We start from the raw sequence: 22,019 nt of genomic DNA, 5'->3' as shown, positions 1-22,019 counted from the left end.
CATTGTATGAAATTCTAAGAGGACGTTCCTCCACAAGTACAATTCAGATTCCAACCACCCACTATTGAGGCTTTGGAAAGGGTACAGAAGTGGTTTACTAGGATGTTGCCTAGACTAGAGGGCACAAGTTATGGGGAGACATTGGACAAACTTGGATTGTTTTCTCTGGAGTATGGAAAACTGATGAGGAGTATAAAGCACTGAGAAGTATTAATAGGGTGATTAGTTAGAATCTATTCCCTTGGGCAATAGATGTGGTGAGAAAGTTTTAGGGAGATGCTTGGGGTAAATATTTTTACACAGAGACTGGTAGGTGGCTGGAATAGATTGCCAGGAGCAGTGGTGGGAGAAGATACAAAGTAGCATTTTTAAGAGGCTTCTTGATAGACACATGAAATTGAAGGGGCAGCCAAGGCGGGGGATGCTCAGGGGATATCTACAGCAGCAGTGTTAGAATGATTCAGGCATCATATTCGGAACAGGCACATGGGCTGAAAAGCCTGTGCTGTTCTTTCTATATTCTATATATGCATTTTGGGGATTGAAAGAAACATTTATTATCCAGTGTGTGGTTGGATTGGTGGAGGCAAATTACCTCAAAATATTTACAATGCATTTTGATAAGCCAATGCTAGCTAGCAAGGCCAGGGATCACAAACTGGTAAATGAGATCAGTAAATATAGGTACTTGAAGGTTGGCATAGATAAGGTGTGCTGGAAGACTTGTTCTGTGTTGTTAATTCTATGACTCATGATTAAATGTAGGACTTGAACAAGCAATAGAAGTCCTCATGGGTGCAAGATAATGAGGGCCAGTAACAAATTCTTCTTCTTTGTCCAGGGAATGGTAATAATTTGGAATGGATTTTGAGCAGCACTGAGTGACAAGGCTAGAATCATTTTGATGTACTCATGGAAGTCTCTTGCTGGTCCTGAAAGGATATGTAAGATGAGCTCACTGGCCTTCCCCATGTATAGTGTATTGTAAATTGCCCTGCAAAGGGTCTCAGCCACTCTCTCTGCTGAGAAGAGGGAGAAAACTAATGAGAAATCAGTGCAGCTGACAGAAAGCAAGAGAACACTTCCAATGATAAGTTGTGGAGTCATCACTTACCACAGATCCCACAGCTCCTTTGGGTCCAGGGGTACCTGGCAAACCTGGCAGAGCCTGAAAATCAGAAACAATATATTTTTCTGTTTGAACAGTGAAGTATAATTTTCAAACAATAGCAAGTAACCGAGAAACACGTGTTCATGCAAAAAAACAAAATGCACACAAAGAGGGGAAAGAGTGGCATTCAGAACATGATGGGGAAGGGAGGAAGTTGGGCTATGGTGGGAAGGGCAAGGTGGAGCTGTATTAGGGAGGGTGGAGGTCAGGTTGCAATGGGAATCATGAGGATAAGTTGCAATGGGAAGGGTAGGAGTTAGGTGTGATAGGAAGGGTCGGGGTCATTAACAAAGTGAAGAGAGGCTTGTTTAGGCTGGTGGTACATGAGAAAGTGGAAGGTAATTACAATAAATTGCATGTTGTTGGCACCACTAGTCTGGTCTCTGCCACATTTTAGCATGTCAGGAAGGAATTTTTGACTCCATGAAACCAGTACCAAGTCCCCATTTTACCTTGTTTTTTATTCATTTAAGCCAGATGACAAGCCACGCACAAACATGGCACTTCATAATCCCATTTTTAAACAGTTAATTTCTTTTGCTTCCGTGATACTTTAGAAATTATATTGATTTGTCTCCATATTGGAAGAGCAACTTGACAAAGCTTCATTCTGCTTGAGATTTTCTCCTTTTAGGTGAAGCCCTATTTAAGGTGACTAATAAATCCCTCAAAATAGCAGAACTAAAAGACCCTCGGTGTAATTGCAATGCAGACACTATTAGGGAGAGTCAACCTCGTATGCATGAGTCTGACAGTGAAAATACTTTTTAGTGCTTCTCTATAATGCTACATTATCATTTAGTGATCATTACTGTATTATCACACAGCTGCAATAACCAATTCTCATTACAATATTAAAAGAATTCTGCTGTGGGCATACAGAGAACTAATATTCTATTTTCATTAATATTTTATGCATCATCTGGCTTCAGAAAATTAACATACATAGGACTTGCAGCACATGGACTGATTTACTTGAGCCAAATCCATAAGCATGCAATTTGCAGGTTGAGTTGGTGGTGAAGAAGACATTCATTTCAATAGGAATTGAATACAAGAGCAGGGATGTGACATTGAGGCTTTATAAGGCACTGGTGAGACCTCACTTGGAGTACAGTGAGCAGTTTTGATCTCATTTAAGAAAGGATGTGCTGACGTTAGAGAAGATTCAGAGAAAGTTCATAAGAATGATTCCAGAAATGAAAGGGTTATCATCAATGTTGAGCATATGACAGCTCTTGGCCTGCACTATTTGTAAGTTAGGAGAATTAGTTGGGATCTCATTGAAACACTTTAAATATTGAAAATCATGGACAGAATAGATGCAGAAAGGTTTTCTTCCCATGCTGGAGAATCTAGGACAAGAGGGCACAACTTCAGGTTTGGAGGGCATCCACTTAGAACAGAGATGGGCATAAATTTCTTGAACCAGTGGATGGTGAATCTACGGAATTTGTTTCCATCAGTGGTGGTGGAGGTCAAGTAATTGGGTGCATTTAAGGCAGAGGTTGATGGGATCTTGATTAGCCAAGGCATCAAAGGTTATGGGAGAAGGTCTTGGAGTGTGACTAAGTGGAAAAATGATCAGCTCATGATTGAATGGCAGGGCAGACTCAATGGGCTGAATAGCCTAATTCTGCTGCTATGTCGTATAGTCAGTCTTGGGGTCACAAGATACTCACCTCATCTCCTTTCTCTCCACTTGTCCCAGGGTATCCACGCTCACCTTTGTTTCCCTTTGAAAAGAGAAATATTCAACTTCTTTCAAAAATAGGTTCAGAAGTAGACCTAATGTCAGTTCCAGTGAGCAACAGACATCTCCGAGAGCTGTCAAAAGTATGTCACTCCAGGGAGATATACTGAGGCCCAATAGTGAATCATAGCTACTGGACTAATTTTGAAGATCTGTCTGGACTTTAAACTCTATAACTTTAAGTGGATCAATCTTGCTGTTTGCATCAGCCAGAGAAATAGTTTGGAGTATTTGACTTCCATAGCTTGATTAGGAGGGTGTGGATGGGTTCCACACTCTTCTTTGCCTATTACTATCACTTCTTCAGCAGACTTTCCAGCATACCAGTCAGAGACTAAATTGCAATGAGTGTAACTCTACTCTAAGCAGTCTTCATACATCAGTACTACCATCTCAGGAATCATCTCTTGTTAATATGTCTGCACATGGTCTCATGCTCTGCCAGACTGAGCATACCTGAAAAATAGAGGAACCCCACCTCATTTGTTTGACTGGGCACCCTCCAACCGGATAACATTAATATTAACCTCTGGCTTTCGTTTAAACCCCCACCACTTCTTCCCTGTCGCCTTCTCCCAGTTCTGTCCCTCTCCCTTTTCCCTGTCTCCTTTTACACAAACAAACTCAAATCTCACCTCTCCCCTTATCATATCCAATCAACATCTTTTGTTGGCCTGGATTCCTCCCCCAGCCAGAACCATCTATTCTAAGATTTCCTGTTTTTTGTTTATTCCTTGAAGAAGAGCTCAAATCTGAAACATCAGCAATATATGGATCTTCTATGGATGGTGAAAGGCCAATTGAGTTCATCCAGCATTTTGGAGTGTTTTTACTACATCACAGCATCTACAGACTTTTGTGTTTCACTCATCAACTGGAGATCCTTTGCAGCATTCCCCCAATAACAACAATGTCCTTCCTCAGAGTATGAAATGGAAATTATACCAAGACCCTATGCAACTGTTGTTAGACTTCCCTGTTTCTTTATTTTAAATGGCAACATAGCCAGGTGTAGACTTTAAGGGAATGTCACAATAGCTAGACTAGCTGCCTATGCAGTGAAAGCCCCTTTTAAAATGGAAATCAGAATGCAATGATGCAATTCAGTCTGAATACAATAATCTAGATCAGTGGTTCCCAAATGTTTTGGGGCTGCTGCGCCTTGGCCTTCAGGCCACATCCTGAGCATGCCCCTCCATACAATGGCACTAGGGCTGGGTGGTGCTGAGCGGAATGGGGGAGGTGAGTGGTGGCACTGAGCGGGGTGGGGGGATTAGTGGAGGCATTGAGCAGGGTGGGGGAGTTAATGGAGGCATTGAGTGGGATGAGGGGATGGTAAGTGAAGGTACTGTGTGGAGTGGGGGGTAGTGGCGGTGCTGAGGTGGGGAGTTGGTGGCGGCGGTACTGAGGTGGGGAGATTGGTGGCAACACTGAGAGGGCAGTAGTGATGCCAATACAACAAGGCGTTCACCGAGACCAGTTCTTGTGAGAACACCTTGTGATCATTTATTTTGCTCACTACTGCTACCCTCTGTCTGGCCAGAAAATTACTGCACTGCCTTCTTCATTGAACTTTACAGTAGACTGAATAATAACAAGATAGAAGGTTCAGAGCGCTCTCTTTTCCATCACCGCCCCATGACGGCTCCCTTTTCCCTCACTGCACCCACTTTGGGATTCACTAATCTAAAGGATCCTGATGTGAAACATTGACTGACCATTCCAATCTAGGGATATTTCCTGACCCACTGAATCCCTTCAGCATCTCATTGTTTATGCTTTTGAACACAATAGAGGCAGATGAGTCAGCCTTCATCACACCCACAAATGACAAAACAGCCTCAACCAAATTTGTTCAATTTTTCAACGGAAACTGAAGGAACAGGAGTGTTTCCAACTTGGTCAACAGCACAGGCTTGTTGTCCGAGAGCCAAAATTCCATAATGTAGTGTCCCATCATTTGGGACAAAGATTTTTAATTAATTGAATGTTGCCAATTATATTCAACTGTTTTCTCATAGCCCAGTTTTAATAATCTCTCCACACCATTATTTCTGGTCTCTTCGGTTTCAATTACTCTGCATTTGGCTGATGTGCTTTTAATTGCCTCCAAACCAAAGTTTGTAATTCTATCTTTTTTTTAATGACAATATTTCTTACATTATTTTTTCCTCCATAAAACCTATCTCTTTTTACCACTTGTCCTATTATTTTCTTATGTTACTTGATTCCAAATTATGTTCGATCATATTACTATAAACTGGAATAGCATGTTTTACAACTGGAAGATGCAATACAACTCATGTTTTTGATGTTCATTACCTTTTTTCTGTACTGTCTTGTTCTTTTCTGTCAGAGTTGTAAAGCATCAAGAAGAGATTCTCATACCCACCTTTGGCCCATCCAGTCCAGGAATTCCAGGTGGGCCTCTTGGTCCTGGGTCACCCTGTAAGGAATTAATTGTAGGGTTCAAAAATAAAGTACTTTTGGCTGACGACTGTATGGAGGGAGACACATTAGTCGTACACTCCTACCAACCTCTCTTAACTCAGCTTTTCTTAGTCTAAAGGTTTGGTTTAAGTTAATTAAAACTACACCGGCAAGAAAATGGGAACAAGAAAATGAGCCTAGAGAAGTGGAAGCTGAAACTGAAGAGGATCTGACCAGCACCATGACTGCCCTTGTGGAAGAAATGATGAAGAAACAATCGCAAGAAATTTTGGACAGCATAAACGTAAACATTAACCCACCCATGGATAAGCTGTTCTCTGAAAAATAAAGTACAATTGGAGATCATGGGATGAATGTATGGATCCTTGAATGATCCCTGAATCCCTGCTACAAAATTGTGCTCCGGTCATTCTTCAACCTGCTCCAGTGATGTATGAGCCCCTTAAGAATTGTGACATTCCTGGATTTTCCCATATAAGCCCAAAGTGAATCCAGCATCGACCTCTGATTTCCATTATGCACCCCCACCCCCCCACCAAAAGCCCGGCGTCTCCCTTTCCTTCAGCTCTGCATTCAAAGAGCTATGCCTCCCGCCCTCCTATCCATATTCATGAATGGATAGCCTGTTGGCCTGTGCTTTCCCCCCCACCCTTGCCCCTTCTTCCCTCCTCCCCCTGCTTTTTTAAAATTCAGGTACCTGCCTGCTTTTCACTCATGCCTTGACAAAAGGCTTGGGTCCAAAACTTCGGTTATACATCTTTGCCTCTTACAAAACTCTATAGGACCTGTTGAGTTTCTCTGGCATTTTTGCGTATTAACTAGGATCAATGTGTCTGTGGACTTCTTTGCTTCACTCAATGTAATTAGCAGCTCACATTCAGAATTTTTGTTTTTGTTTGGAAAATGGCTTGAGGTGCTTATGCGTTCACTTAGTCCATCACTACAGGCAAATCAGACTAACTAGAGTAGACAGCTTGGTGAGGGGGGGGGGGTGCGTTTCCATGTTGAAAAACTGACTCTATGACTCATTACATAAGAACATTTTTGCTTTCTTCTGAGCTTTCAAAATATTAAAGTTGACAATGTTTTTCTTTTTTTGGTCGAGGATCTTGGAGCTGTGGTATTTGCTTGTTGTTGGTATCACAAGAATGCCATGATGAACTCAAATATCTCAGGGTGTTGGTGCTTCCTCTTTCTATTAGGATTAAAATCCCCTTCACACCATTTATCACCAGAGTTTCTGGAGGGATGAGGAGGAATATCTAGACTAAGATGTATGTTGGAATCTTGGGCTCTCTACTTGTAAAGGTGGGGGATCTCACAAGTCACTTTAACAGTAAGTTTGGACAAAGTGTTTTGAGCACAAGAAACTTGCAGCTTTTAATGGAGAAGCAGTAGGGTCATCTTTGAGTGACCAAATCAAGATGGGGAAAATACTCCACTTCTTTCTAACAACCTGCTGTAACTCCTTGCTTTGAGTAGGAGCTCTATTTAAAAATAGGTTATGCTTCAGACAGGCATTTCCCATCACATGACTTGCATTTCAGTTCCTGGAAGCTGATGCCCGGTTTGAGGTCCATCATTTTATGTTCCTTTTAATTATAATAAAGGTTTTTGCTTTTCTTAAATGATTAGTGTAAGCCTTTACAAATAATCTATGACATACGTCGGAATCCCACTGGGATAGAGAATGTTCATGAAGAATTAATATTTGTGCTGTAAACATGACTCATTTTAATTGATTAAGTAGTTCACTCTTTCTGGTGCGTTATAGGTGTATATATAACCAGAGGACGCAGAACACCAGGGGTTATAATTATTTTACCTGAAAGCAATGCAGATTCACTAGCATCAATACTTGACTGAAAAAAATGTGGGAAAGGTGCAGAAATGTGGATTTAATTCCTTATATCTTTCTGCATGGATGAGATTGGTCAAATGGTCGTGCTGGATTATCCAATGAACTATGATCTCCAAGTGAAGCACTCAATATTGCAAATGAAGTTCACAACAGCTGTTGATGAACATTTGGATACGTTAAAAATTATGCATTGTCTTAACAGAGGGACCAATCACCCTAACTATTCATTCCCTGCATTAGAGGTGGACCATGGGGCTAACAGTGTAGACCATCGTCAACATGAACTGCAGTCTGGCACTCTATCTACTCTGACAGCATCTCCCAACCCCACAACCTTTGTCACTAGAAAGGTTAAGAACAGTAAGTACTTGGAAACACTGCCATCTTTGAGTTCCAATCCAGCTTGCACACTAAACTGAATTGAAAATTTAGTGCTGAGCCTTCACTGTCACCGGGTTTAAATCTTTGATCCATTCTGCTGCCCAACTTTACTTTGCGAGTCCCTTCACCAGAAGGACTATGGTGGCTAAAGAAAATAGCTCACTGCCATGCTCTGAGGGTAATCAGAAATGGGCAATAAATTTTGACCTTGACTGTGATGCACACAAAAAAAGGGCTAATCTTAATGTAGATCTCAGTCATAATTTTATAACAAAGAAACAAACCCTCTGGACCAATGATATTTCCAGTACTTAGCCCATGTCTTGAATGTCTTGGTGTGCAGCAACCACCCCCTGAAACAGTATGTTCCAGATTCAAACCATTCTCAGAGTGAATATATTCTTTGCCAAATCTACTCACTCTCTCCTGCCCCTTAAACTACTCAAACTAACTCACAGTTCTCAATTAAGATGCAAATCCTTTATCATATGGGAGGAAACCAGAGCACCCTGAGAAAAATCACATGGTCTCAGGGTGAACATGCAAACCCCACAAAGACAGCAGCTGAGGTCAGGATTGAACCCAAGACTATGGAGTTGAGAGGCCATAGTTATATTAGATGAACCACTGTGCAATTTCTCTGAAATTTCATTGAAATGACATCCTTCTGACCAGAACTACAGAATGCACTCTGAATATGATTGGATTAGTTTTTATGCAATTGCAATCATAATCTTACTGGACATATAAACCATATAACAATTACAGCGCAGAACGGGCCAGTTTGGCCCTTCTCGTCCATGCCAGAGACCTTCTCCCACTTAGTCCCATTGACCAGCACCTGGCCCATAATATTCCATTCCTTTCTCAGCCATATACCTATCCAACTTTTCTTTAAATATTAAAATTGTGCTCGCATCTACCACTTTGGCCGGAAGCTCATTTCACATATATCATCTTACAACAGTACCAGAGCGGCAAGAGTTGCATACTTCACCCCTGGCTCTATTCACTTTACACCTATGACTTTGGGCCCGGTACAACGACAACCCAATACACAAATTTGCTGACGATACCACTGTAGCAGGCTGTAAGAAGAGGGGCAATGAGTGCAGGAGGGAAATTGAAAACTTGGTTGAATGCTGTATGAACAACAACCTTGTACTCAATGACAGTAATACCAAGGAGCCTGATTAGGAAAAGAAAACCAGAGGTGTACGATTCAGTGATTATTGGGGGATCAGAGTTGGAGAGGGTGAGAAAAATTTCTGGGAGTCACCATCTCAGAGGACCTTTACTGAACTATTTGCCTCTATTTCCTCAGGAGTTTGCGGAGATTGGGTATGTCATTGGAAACCTTGGCAAACTGATACAGATGTGTAGTAGAAATTGTTCTGATCGGCTGTATCATGGCCTGTTATGGAGGCATCGATATCTTTGTGTGGAAAGTCCTAAAAAGGTAGTGGACACAGCCCAGTACATCACAGACCAAACTCTCCCCGTCATCTAGAACAGCAGCTGGCAACCTTTTACAATGTGTGGGCAGGATGGTATGCCAGTAGTTGAATGGTGGGCAGCACTGATGCTACTACCATGAATTAAATAAATAAAATGAGCACATAACTAAATGAAATAAATAAATAAATATGATGATGCATTTCAGGGCAAGGAAGGCAACTTCAAATCTGGAAATGCACCAAAAATCAAGAGTTAGTCATTAAAATGACACAATAAAAAAAACACATAAAAGTCAAAAAGGAGAAAAATTAGTCACAATTCAAACAAAATAACTAACCCAAAACAGACAGGAATGAGAGCAACAGACAGTGGAGAGGAGGAATGTCACACAAAGAGAGGGGATCTCATGCCGAGAGTGGGGCATTTCACAGAGAGAGGATGAGTCACACACAGAGAGAGGAAGTGTCAGAGAGAGAAATTTACACACAGATCAGGGAGTCACACACAAAGAGAAGGATTCACACTCAGAAAGAGGAGACCAACTCAGGGAGCGGAAGTACAACACTGAGAGGGAGTCGAAAACAGCAGATGATTGCAGAGAGACAAAGAGTCACACAGAGAGATGGTGTCTCTCTCTCACGCACGCACACACACAAAGTCTCACAGACTGAAACAGGAAGGAAGAGAGAGAGAGAGAGAGAGTGAGAGAAGACCACACAGAGATAAGTTGAAAGGAGAGAGAGAGAGAGTGTGTGTGTGTGTGTGTGTGTCTGTGTGTGTGTGTGAGAGAGAGAGAGAAAGTGAGAGAGAGGAGGATTCTCAGACACAAGTCTCTCACAGAAGAGATCGGTCTCTCACAGAGGAGAAGGCTCTCACAGACAGCGGGATAATATTACCGTGGGGGGGTGGGGAGAATGTCATGGGGGGGGTCTCATGCAGAGGGCAGAGGGGTCTCCAGAGCAAAGGTTGGGAGGACACAAGCGCAAAGGGTGGGGGATGTGTATCCATAACAGAGGGCAGGATGGTCTCCAACACACAGAGCTGGGGAACTGCGCAAACAATGGGGGAGCCGTTGACAGAGAGCAGGGGAGCCTCCAGCACGGAGAGCGGGGGGAGCCATGCATGGAGAGTGGGAGCCTCCAAAGCACACAGCCTAAAGTGTCCTCCTTGAATTGTTTTCAAGATTAAATTCATCTGCTATTTTTCTGCCAATCTTAAGACCTCATCATCATACTTTTGTGGCCTAAGAATGTCTTCCTCATCAGCAATAACCTAATCCTAATGCATAGCAAATGTTGTGGTATCTACATATTTGCCAATCATACCTCCTGCATTTACATCCAAATCATTTATGTAGCTTTAGAAACAATATACCAGGTGGAATCTTGTCAAAGGTTTTCCTGAAGTGTATGTACATCAATTACACTACATTCATCAACCCACTTAGACACAACTTCAAAAATATTCAAATTAGTCAGACAGGATATCTCCTGATCAATCCCTGACTCTCAGAACTTCTTTTTCAAATAGATTCCTGTTATATAGTCGGGATAATATGAACTATTTTGTAACTGTGTATCAATACACCCTTCTCCCTGTATTAACCTGCAGTGCACCACTGTGGGGCGTATGTATATTAGTGTGTCTGGTCTTTCCTTAGATGGTGGAAGACATTAGTAAGTCTTTCCTGTTAATTAAATCTCGCATCTCTAAGTTATTTAAGAAGCCTCCCAAGTAACTCAAGAGACAAAACAGTTCCCTATCACAGATGATGTATGTATTTATTTTACATAGACTTAGCAGGATTTTTACAATCAAAACTGCAAATCTCTATTTCTGTCCATGAGTTTAGATAGGATACCGGCAGTGCATCACCGCTGCATTGTATTCATTAGCCCCTTTGTCACAGAATGCCTGCAGTTCAGTTTAGATTGCAGGCATTCCGGGAAAATAACAAGATAAAATATCAGAACGCGAATGGCACCCTCATTCTGGTTCTGAGCTTTTAACGCAGTATGCATTCCGGGAAAATAGGAATAATTTTCTGGAATGCAGTGGCTGTGTAAGATTCACCAGCCTGTAATTGCCTGCCTTATCCCTGCTGTCCTTCTAGATCTTTGAATAATTATTTAGTATAAAAAGCTTTAAAGCTTCTCACAGACTTAAAACATGAAAATCTGCAGACACCGTGATTGAAGTAAAACCACAAAGCTGGAGAAACTCAGCAGGTCAAGCAGTGTCCTTTATATAGCAAATGTAAAAATATATAACTGATGTTTCAGCTTTGAGCCCTTCATCAAGATATGGGAAAATGTTGGTAGGCATCTGAACAAAATGTAAGTGGGGAAGAAGGGGTGGTCATAAGGCAGGAGGTGATAGGTGGAGAAGGGAGGGAGGGGACATCAGAGATCAAGGGGTGGAGGGAGGGGGAAGGGAGAGAGGCTTACAGCTGGCCCACCTCCGACCTTATTACTCCTCCCTGTAAGATTCCCAATAAAGACCGACAGCCCTAGTCTCCTCCCTACATGCCAGTCTTGGATCCAGAGCAGCAGCATGTAAAGATGTGCCTGAAGCTTCAGGTTATTAAAGCCATTAATCACTTGCTTCGAGTTTGCTTGTGGTTATTGATCATGCTACAATTTAACATTCTGATTACTTGCCATGGACAAGGTGATCTGAGTGGAGAAGCTAGAGGCCCACCCCAGGGATCCAGAGCCCTCTGTCAAGTTTGATATGTGGCTGAACTGTTTAAAGGCCTACATGAGATGCCACGAGCTCTTGGCAGATGTTGACAAGTACGATGTGCTCTTTTTTATTGGTGGGCCACTGAGCTTATCAAATAATATGGAATTGTGAAAAGTACAATGACACAATGGCCCTGCTGTAGCAGCAATACGATGCTCCCATGAATTCTACGTATGTACGTCACATGACGTCAGACCCCCGAAGATGAGTCCGTCAAAAACTTTGTGAGGGTCATAAGGGAGCTGGGACAAGCCTCTGGGTGCGTAGATGTGACCGCGGCAGTCTATCAAGAGGAGCTCATCTGTGATGGGTTAGTGGCCGGCTTCCCTTCGAACCACATCCACGAGTGACTCCTGGAGAAAGGCAATCAAACCCTACAGGAAGTCGTGCAGATGGCTTGATTGCTGGTGATAGCCCAGAAGAACATTGAGACTTACTCTATGAGCCATGTGACCACCAGGTGGGGATAACAGGTGCCACCATCTTGGGACTCGGGGACCCTGACTGCGGCCAGACCAAACACCCGAGGAAGTACTGTACACCCCATAGTGCAACCTGCTCAAACTGTAGGAGGAAGGGGCACTACACTAAGTTATGCAGTTCTAAACCTTCCTCCAGCAGCGCCGTATGTGGACTGCGACCCACATCGCCATCTTGGATCGATCCAATTCTGGTGTCACTTCTGGTGGTCGAGTACCAAATGACATGAACAGGAGGAAGATGACACAGGATGATGTCACATCCAGTGTCTCTTCCCGACTCTACTGCATGCGATCCACGGGGGCAGCCGTCTTCAATATTTCCAGGGTGGCCATTTTGGCAGCAGCCATCTCAACACTACAGCAGCAGCGACTCCGACAATGAGTTAACTTTGGACTCCACTGTGCTGGACTGGAACAGGCCACACCAACTGGCATGCTCTATGATGGATGTTGAGGTAAATGGTTATACCAAATGCTGCCTATTTGTCATGGGGAGCACTAAAGGTTTTATACACCCAGGCACGGTCCAATGCTATTCTCTTGCAGTGTCCCCTGCAAAGTGTAAGGTAGCTCTGGCATCCAAATCCCACTTCATGGAAATATATGGGTGTTACACTATGACACTAACCATGATGCCCCACCTCTATGTGCCAGTCATACTGGGGCTGGACTTCCAATGCCAGCAAAAGAGCGTACTCATGAATCGGAACACGTACTTGCTGAATATCGTGAGTGAGTACTCATGCTTCCCAATCACCATTCCCTGCCAGATAGGACCACGCCCATAGTCATTAAATCCTCTGGAACCTCTTCACCTTGTTTTTATATTCTAGTTACATTCACAGGGGTCCTCATTCATAAGTGACGAGTTGCACCAATATTTTCTGCCCAAGGGTATAGCCACAAGCAAGACCACCAGCTACAACCTCTGCAAGAATGGGCAAGTGGAAAGGGAGAATGGCATGATCCCAGAAGCCCTCATCAAGGACCAGCCTGTCCTATGTATCATCCAGACAAATGACTACTTGAACCCACCACCACTGCCCCTCAGGCCTCCGCCCCCGCCACCCTTACAACAATGAACTGAACCTCGAACACTCCACACTGCCTCAAAACTGTTCGGACTTGCACTGTTCAACCCCCGGACATACAGCCTGTCATACAATCACCATCCCACAGGAGCTGACAATGACGTAACCAGGGTTGCAGCGATCACAGCAGCAGATAAAGCCACTGGACCAGCTGAACCTGTGAACTATGAAAGACTACATAATCAGTAATGATGGACACTGTTCCACTTCACCCCGCTGGGCTTTATCTAAAAAGGGGTGAATGTGGTGGAACACTGTAGTGCAAAAGGTGGCCTCACTACACTGTTCAGGCTGGCCCGCCTCTGATCCCTTAACTCCTCCTCGTAAAATTCTCAATAAAGGCTGATAGCCCTAGTCTCTTCCCTTCAAACCAGCCTTGGATCCAAGCCAGCAGCACGTAAAGACATGCCTTAAGTTTCAGGTTATTAAAATCTTAAATCACTTGTTTCAAGTCTGCTTGTGGTTATTGATCATGCTACAAAGGGAAGGGAAGAGGGAGCAGGTTAGCAAAAACCAGAAAAGTTGCTATTAATGCTATCTTGCTATAGAGTGCCCAGAAGGAAAACAATGTGTTGTTCCTCCAATTTATAGGTGGTCATGGTGGGACAGTGCATAAGGCCATGAACAGACATATGAGTGTGGGAGTGTGACATAAGACTGAAATGGTTGACTTCTGGGAGGTCTCTGTTACTGTTGCAGATGTAGCGAAGGTGCTCAGCGAAGCAATTTCCCAAACTGTGTCCAGTCTCTCTGATGTAGAGAATGCCAAAGGGGACCAACAGATGCAGTAAATCTCTCTCCCCCAACTCCTCTCCATTCAAATAGCTTCCCATCCCCCATTCACATCCCAGTTTTTTCCCCTTCTCCCCTCCTGCCCATATCCACTTTTACTCCTGATGGCCTGTGCTCCTCTCCACAGTTTTATTCAAGGACCTGCTTGCTTTTTGCTCATATCTTGACAAAGGGTTCATGCTTGAAACTTTCGGCATGCATTTTTGCCATAAAGAAATTTGCTTGATCTTCTGAGTTTCTCCAGCACTTTTGTGCATTAAAATACAGTAATAGTGTCTGCAGACTTTCTTATTTAACTCCTTAATACTAATCTATGTGTTGGTTTCTGTTTGCTTCTTTACCTGGCTGCCATCAAGTCCATCAATCCCAGGTATCCCAGGCACACCTCGATCACCTTTCATTCCAGGTAATCCCGAATAGCTTCCATGGCCACCAACCAGACAGTTACTGCATGCATTCTGTCCATGAAAGAAAAAAAGAAAGAAATTCATTGAGCCTGCATGAAATAACACAAGGCAAAGATTCTACAGAGGCAATATCTTGCGGAAATGTTAATAATACTGAGAACTGTTCACACAGAAATGTAAGTATAGTAATACCCATATTTTTACACATATAACGCATGCGTTATATGCGTATTTTACAAACCAGGCACCCCTCGACGTGTTATATGTGTATGCACTATATGAGAATATTTTTACATGTTGAAGGAATGCACACAATTTATAGCGGCCATGGAAATATTATAGCAAGTATGAGAATATAATAGCCGCAATGAAAGAATGTGCACAATTTATAGCGGCCATGGGAAAGACAATTTATAGCAAGCGTGGGAATGTTATAGCCAACAGGAGAAAGTAATAGCAGCAATGGAAGAACTGATACAATTTATAGTGGGTGTGGGAAATTTTGATCTCGGGTATATCTCTTTGTATTGAATGCCATGGTTTTCCTATAAACAGGACATTCTTGCGAGGGCACTAGCCCAGACCAATCCCTGAGTGAGGAGATTAACTTATCAAGTGCCTCTGATTTGAGATGATATTAGAATTAAAATTCTGCTCAACTCTGAAGCCTGTCTTCAATCTATTTAATTGATTCCTTGCCAAAGCTTGTTAATGTGTTGCAGCAGAATATCATCTATATAATTGGCGATTGATACCCCTGTGGGAAGATGATTGGGTATTAATTGCAGGAGATTAATTGTGGCAGATACTGGTATGGGCTTTGCTTTATGTCCAATTTAAATGTAAATTCCTTTTTCCAGTCTGAATTTAGAATACTACACCTGGTTGAATATGCGTGTGCACATTATACAAAAATATTTTTACACAATTTATGATTTTATGCATGTTATATGTGTGTGCACATTATATGAGTGAAAATATGGTACTTCTCATTTTGTGATATGTTCAAATTAGATAAATGATTACTTCTCAAGAACTAATCATGTGATTCATCAGCTTACTTTGTTTTGTATCTGTTTGCTGTTATGGGTGTTATTTACAAATATAAATGTAGGGCACTCTCTGCTGGCACTGGGTGAAGGGAACTGAGATACTGGAATGAGTTCTATCTTCACCTTTTTAAGATGGATCAAATCTTGCAAGAAAAATACTGATGATAATTTTGGGATGGAGAGTAAGAATTTGATCCTGTGGTTCTTTCTTTAACCTATCCTCAGCACCTCAAGACACTGGACCAGGAGTTGAACCTCACTGTATCAACCCTTTAAGGTGTTCTGGTTTCATTTTATTTCTCCTGCATATTTCACTCCTGTGCTTCCTATGGATTTTGAGTTGATTCTGTACCATCTCTCTCTTAATTGGACTGTTATCCCTATCCTGAACCTCACTGTAGTTATAACTATCCACCTTTCAGCTTGAGGAAGCTCTGGGTAGACTTCTAAACCTCTACACAGCAGTCTGTTTTATATCAGAAATTCATGACTAATCTTTCTTCAATAGTTTGGATAACTAAAACTTCAATTAATAATATCGCTAAAATTACTCATACAATTTTATTTTCCATTGTAATGCAGGAAATTTTTAAAAATCTTAATTTTTAATCTTCAAAAATGAAATGTTACAAACACACAGTTATAAGATATAGTGAACTTCTTATGAATACTTTTTGTCAATATTCACAAAGGTAACACACTTTGTAGTTGGAGGATTCAGTAAAGGAGTAGGTGAAAGTCAAGTGCCAATCTCCATAAATAGAGAGGAGATATTCAAAGCCTAAGAGGATTAAAGTTGGATGAACTCCCAGGACTGTATGTGATTTAACCCTGGCTCATGGATGCAAGGAAACAGACTGATGGTGCTCTGGCTGAGGTATCGGATAACTGGAGGACAACAACATGGTCTCCTTTTCAAGAAAAGCAGTAGGGACAAGCTTGTAACTACAGACCTGTGAGCCTAAACCCAATGGTAGCGAAGATGCTGGAAAAGATCAGAAGAAGAGAATGAATGATCAGTTGGAAAGGATGGTCTAATCAGAGACAGCCAACATGGGTTTGTCAAGGGAATCTCACTAACTTGACTGAATATTTTGAAGAAGTAATGAAGTCCATCAACAAGGACAGGGCTAAGTGTTGATGAAATGGGCCAAACAATGGCAGATGGAATTCAGAAAAATGTGAGTTTACTGGTTTTGGGTACACCAATGAAGATTGGTGAAATAGTAGGGACTTAGGCAGTATTGAAAAGAGATACCTTGGAATGCAAGCCCATAGAATCTTAAAAGTGTCAATAATTACAGGTAAATAATCAATGTCATTTCAAAGGAATAATGGGACACTGGAATATCAAAGAGGAAACTTTACAAATAGTGGTTAGTGAAATACCTATACAGTGCTAGCGATTGGGACTTGACCAGTGTTTGAATCCCATGCTGTCTGTAAAGAATTTGTACATTCTCCCCATGTCTGTGTGGGTTTTCTTCAGGGGTTTTGGTTTCCTTCCACCATTCAAAAACTTACTGGGGGTGTAGGGAGTAGATTAATTGCAGGGTTAATTGGGTGGCATGGACTCATGGGCTGAAATGGCCTGTTACCATGCTGTATATCTAAATAAAATAAATACAAATAAATAAAATTGGTCAGATATCAGCAGGAGGCAGATAAAAATGAGAGGATATAGGTTTAGGGAAAGAGTAGATGAGGGGAATTTTCTTCACCTGGAGAATGAGATGTACCTGAAATATATTGCCTGAGAATAGTTGAAGTTAGATTGCTGATCAGCATTTAAGAAGTGGCTAGATAAGTATTCGATTCTCTTCAGAAAACAAGGCTGTGAACCAAATGCTGGGATTAAAATGGAAGGATGCCTAATAGGTGGTGTGGGTGAGTTTGGATGAATGGCCTGTTTGCATGTGGCACAATGCTACGTTTCTATGACATGGCATCATGAACTGAAACAACAAAATTTATCTGAAACTTCACTGAAGCATTTTCTGTCAATTGCTATGTCAGTGGACTTGCAACAGCCAGGATTTCATTCTCATAAAAACTCTCACTCATACCATTGAGCAGTTTCAGGGCGACCAGCATCTGCTGTGTTTCTCCAGCATTGCGTGTTTTTACACTAACGTCATCATGGTAACTACATCCAATTGTTGCCAATGGTTAAAGAACCTTCTCTCTGTTTTTGCTTCCTTCAGATACTACAACTGATAGCCAAACTGCACACTCACCTTTAGCAAGGCACCAATGTCTCCCATGAGAGGCAATGCAGACTAAAATGAAACAGAGCCATACAAAGCAGTGAGAATAAAATACTGGAAACATGGATTCTGCAGTGAGAGACTGATTACCTGGACACTACAATTGTACTGGATATAGTGAACTGTTTTAAAAAGTTTAATGGGAGAATACCAAGAGTGAATTCCATTTACAACCCTATTCTCCATCTGGGACTTTGCACAATGGATTACTAAAGTCTGGCTTGTAGATCAACAGCCCACTTCTCCAGCTGACCTCAAATGTGAGTACTTTTAAATACATCTCTGATGGAAGCATCTATATGGAACAATAATATTTATGTCAATGTATTATAAAATCAGATTCAGAAGTAATTCAGCAAGGTTATTTCTACCTATATTTCTAAATGATCTTTATACTATAGATGCCCAAAATAATAAAGCATTTTGGTATTGGAGATGCTGGTAGAATGTTTTCACATACAAGAGTTAATATAGTACATACAGAAATGATAGAACCAATCAAATTACTTCTATTAATAGTTTGAGTGAGAAATGTTGATCAGAAATGAGGGTTCCCTTGCTGTTTTTAATATATGGGGGTAGAATTATTGCCTGTCAGGTATGTTGGTAACTTCATTCTTTCTCAGGTACTTGCAACAGCAAATACCTACCAACATTACTGATCACTAGAATTCCAGGTTCTGACCCACTGATTTGCACTCCCACAATCAAAATACTGCCATCTTCCAATATTCCAGTCCTCCCAACTATACAAATATTTTCAGTCTCCCAATGTCCCTATCCTCTGCACAATCCACAATGTTTATAGTCTGCTTATATCTCCTTCCTCTTCACCATTCATTTTCCCAGTCGTTCCAAATACCCATCCTTCTCACCATCCAGATATTCATAATCCACACGCCCATTTGTCCACCCACAGGATGGCTCAAGTAGACAATCCAAACCCAGCCTTGGCAGTCCATTTTTTGATGTCAAAATTGTGCAAATCAGTCATTCTGTAGACTTGGGGTAAACGATAAAATAATAACCTTCACTGGGACGGCAATAACCAAACAGTGGTCGTCACCCCAATAGTTTACTGTTCTGGTTTTCTTGTGAGGATGTGCTGGAATTTCTGGCACCATTCATTTACCCACCCTTCTACCTTTTGAAAAAAAATGTGCTACAGGTGCCTCGTGAGATTTTTAATTTTTTTTCTTTGTCTTTTTTTAGGGGGTTACCCATGGTAAGGAGTAACAGTAAAGTATTGGGAGACCATGTGAAAATCTGGGGTGAAGACTTTTCTACACTTGGTCTAATTTTCACAGCTTATGCTACCACAGAAAACCAGATAGATGGTAATTTTATTGGAAATTTTCCTTATGATCCAGAGTGTTCCTTCTGTTAAAGAGAGCAAATTGTTTCCCAGCTCTTGCTCCATGACTCTAGAGTCATAATGTTTCATGCACTTTGTAAACTTTAGCTTTTTTTTGCCTCTTTCAGACATTGAGCTTCAGATCTTTAACACATAACATTTTTAAGTGTTCAAGAGTACCATCATTTTACACAACACAATTAAATATCCTGTTAGCTCTTTTGCTCTTCAAAAGACAAATTCAGCTGAAGAAGACTCTTCATAAATGACTCGACCTTGCTCTATTGCTATCTCTATTTCCAAAAGTTATCTAATATTTTTTAAGCACAGTTCAAACATGGCTATCCAGGCCCAATATTCTACACCTTGGCCAACACTTGCTAACTATCTTACTTATCTATCTACATTCAGGGATCTGTGGACATGCACTGTAAAATCCCTCAGCTTGGCCACTGTTTCCAGTATTGTACGATTTACTGTTCTGCCTCGTTTGCCTTCCCCAAATGAATATTATGAATGTCAAACATTTATAAGGGTTGGCTGCTCTATTCCACCACAAGCCTTATCAACATATAGTTTGTACACATGGATTTACTTATAATGCATGCAATGCTGTACACCTTAAATCAATGCTTCACTTAAAATGTAACAAACCAAGAACAATGTGTTAAATCATCCAGTATAATTCAATATTGTCAATAGTTTATGTGGCTGCCTTGAACAATAGAATGACATATAATGAATATCTGTCTACTCTATAAAAGCAGTTAGACTTCAGAAGTACTGTCAGATGTTTCAGGATGTCTGAAAGCTCCTTATAAATTACAATTCAATCCAATAGTTTCAAGCACAAATCTGAAAATAGTAAATCATAAAAATGTGGTGTGTTCTGGTCTGATAACAGTAGATGGCATTGATAACTATTTATATTACTTTGGAAAGCAATCTGATATACTTGTATCTATCAAGGAAAGGAATGCATGCCTTCTCTTGGCTCTCCCATTGGAATACATGAAGGCCCTTGTTGGAACTCATGTCTGGCTGTAAACTCTCAGACTTTAAACATTTTGACCAATTTTGCGATTTCTTTTGCAGATCTGATTGAGCATTGAACATGAAATATATTGACAAAAAAAATTCCAATCCAATTTTTAGGTAATGCTGTTGGGTTAAACATCCACAGCAAACAACTGAAAAGGCAGACAACTCGGCTGTTCTCTTTTACATGCTACAACAACTGAATCTGCTCTCTCCTCTCATTGGAAATAATGGGTTTTGGGCATCTCCAGAAGTGATTCTGATTTGCCTCTGATTTATTCACGGTTCTCCTGCTCTAATTGAAGTTGTAACAATGTCAGCAAATGTTATGTTGTCTTTTGGAATGTGTATTAATGCATCATCACCCACATAAACTCTAAAGATTTCTATCAATGTGCTGGATAACAAAATAAATGTTGACATTTGGAAAAGAAATTATTCATTTTTTTTCTTTTGTAGGTATTACTATATTCCCATCTATTAATCAACAGAATAACACTTGTCAGGTGTAAGGCCTTGCACTTAGCCTTCTGCCTTTTAATATGTTGGACTTCTGTCAATTAACAGCATTGACTGACTACTTACCGGCTCCCCAGGTGGACCAGGTGGGCCAGGTATCCCATTTCTCCCAGGCATACCCTATAAAACAAAGCAGAGGGACAGAATCAGACATAGAACCAGGTTCCTGTATATTTTTGTGAAGAGTTTGTTGGGTGCGTGCTACTCACATTAGCACCTGGGCGTCCTAAAGATCCTGGCAAACCCCTTGGACCCTGAATCAGTAAAAAAAATACAAATCTTTAATTTGTTCTGTAATTCATTAATTGCACTGTTCACATAATAGTTGGACTTGAATTTGGATAGAAAGTAAGTTTCGCATCTGTTATAAATAAATCAAGTGGTGAGCTGCTCCACAAGGTTACTTCCACAATGAAAGACTGGGTATGAAATTGAAGCCAGGCTTCTGAAATGACAAATGCTACTTTGCAAATGCAATGTTTCAACTTGCTCATTCTGAGCTTTCATCAATGCATTTATTTTAATAGTTTAACAGAGAGATGGATTGCTGTTCATTTTAAGGATTATGAAAATTAAGAACCTAAAAGGAGACAAAACAAATCTGAAATAATTTGTCCTTGTCTGAGGCATATGGGCGGGGGGGGGGGGGTAGAAATGAGGGGGTTTCCTAGTCTGATTCCAGACCCACTAGAATTGTTAGGTGAAGAGAATGTTGGAAAAGCAAGAATACTAGAGGGCACTGTTTAAATTTAGAGAGAAAGAGAGAGTAATTGTGGTATAATTGTGGTTACTGGAGGTCGTGGGACTGGTAATATGCTGAGGAAAATCTCTCAAATTATGTCTGTTGAACTTTGTAGAGTGGAAGAGAGCGCTTACTATTTCCCAGCAAGGACCAATGTTTCAGCTACTCTTGTTTTTAAATCTATGTTAGTGTCAGACACCAGATTGTTCAATGTTGGTCAATATGCTTCTTGTCAATCCATAACTGAAATAGGAGATTAATTTCAATTTGCAAATGTTCACAAGCTTCTTGACTGCCATTTTAGTCCTTACAAAAGTCACATGCTGTCCTAACCAAGAACCTAACTCTATGATATCAAGAAGTAACTGATAAAGAAGTCTCTTTCGTTGTTGAGAAACAATGAAGAAACAAACCAGGATGTTGACATACAAGGCCACATAGTTTCTATTCTAATG

General features: G+C 41.1%; 1 protein-coding gene across 7 annotated transcripts in view; it reads right to left on the bottom strand.

Annotated features, from left to right (window-relative positions):
- Positions 1 to 22,019, bottom strand: part of col19a1 (collagen type XIX alpha 1 chain) — a 346,509-nt gene that overhangs the window by 68,628 nt on the left and 255,862 nt on the right. For 6 of the 7 annotated variants that reach the window (XR_011340316.1, XM_069886134.1, XM_069886135.1 and 3 more), the window contains 7 exons: positions 21,032 to 21,076; positions 20,889 to 20,942; positions 17,882 to 17,923; positions 14,527 to 14,643; positions 5,317 to 5,370; positions 2,854 to 2,907; positions 1,115 to 1,168 (listed from right to left, as the gene is read on the bottom strand). Coding sequence is in view for 6 of the 7 variants with exons in the window: in XM_069886134.1 (XP_069742235.1) it covers positions 1,115 to 1,168; positions 2,854 to 2,907; positions 5,317 to 5,370; positions 14,527 to 14,643; positions 17,882 to 17,923; positions 20,889 to 20,942; positions 21,032 to 21,076 (420 nt within the window). In the remaining variant the exon portion in view is untranslated. The remainder of the gene's footprint in view (positions 1 to 1,114; positions 1,169 to 2,853; positions 2,908 to 5,316; positions 5,371 to 14,526; positions 14,644 to 17,881; positions 17,924 to 20,888; positions 20,943 to 21,031; positions 21,077 to 22,019) is intronic. The other variant, XM_069886136.1, reaches the window with a different exon arrangement.

Source organism: Narcine bancroftii, chromosome 6, assembly GCF_036971445.1.
Source record: "Narcine bancroftii isolate sNarBan1 chromosome 6, sNarBan1.hap1, whole genome shotgun sequence".
Lineage (NCBI taxonomy): Eukaryota > Metazoa > Chordata > Chondrichthyes > Torpediniformes > Narcinidae > Narcine > Narcine bancroftii.
This window is presented reverse-complemented; position numbering and strand designations above follow the sequence as displayed.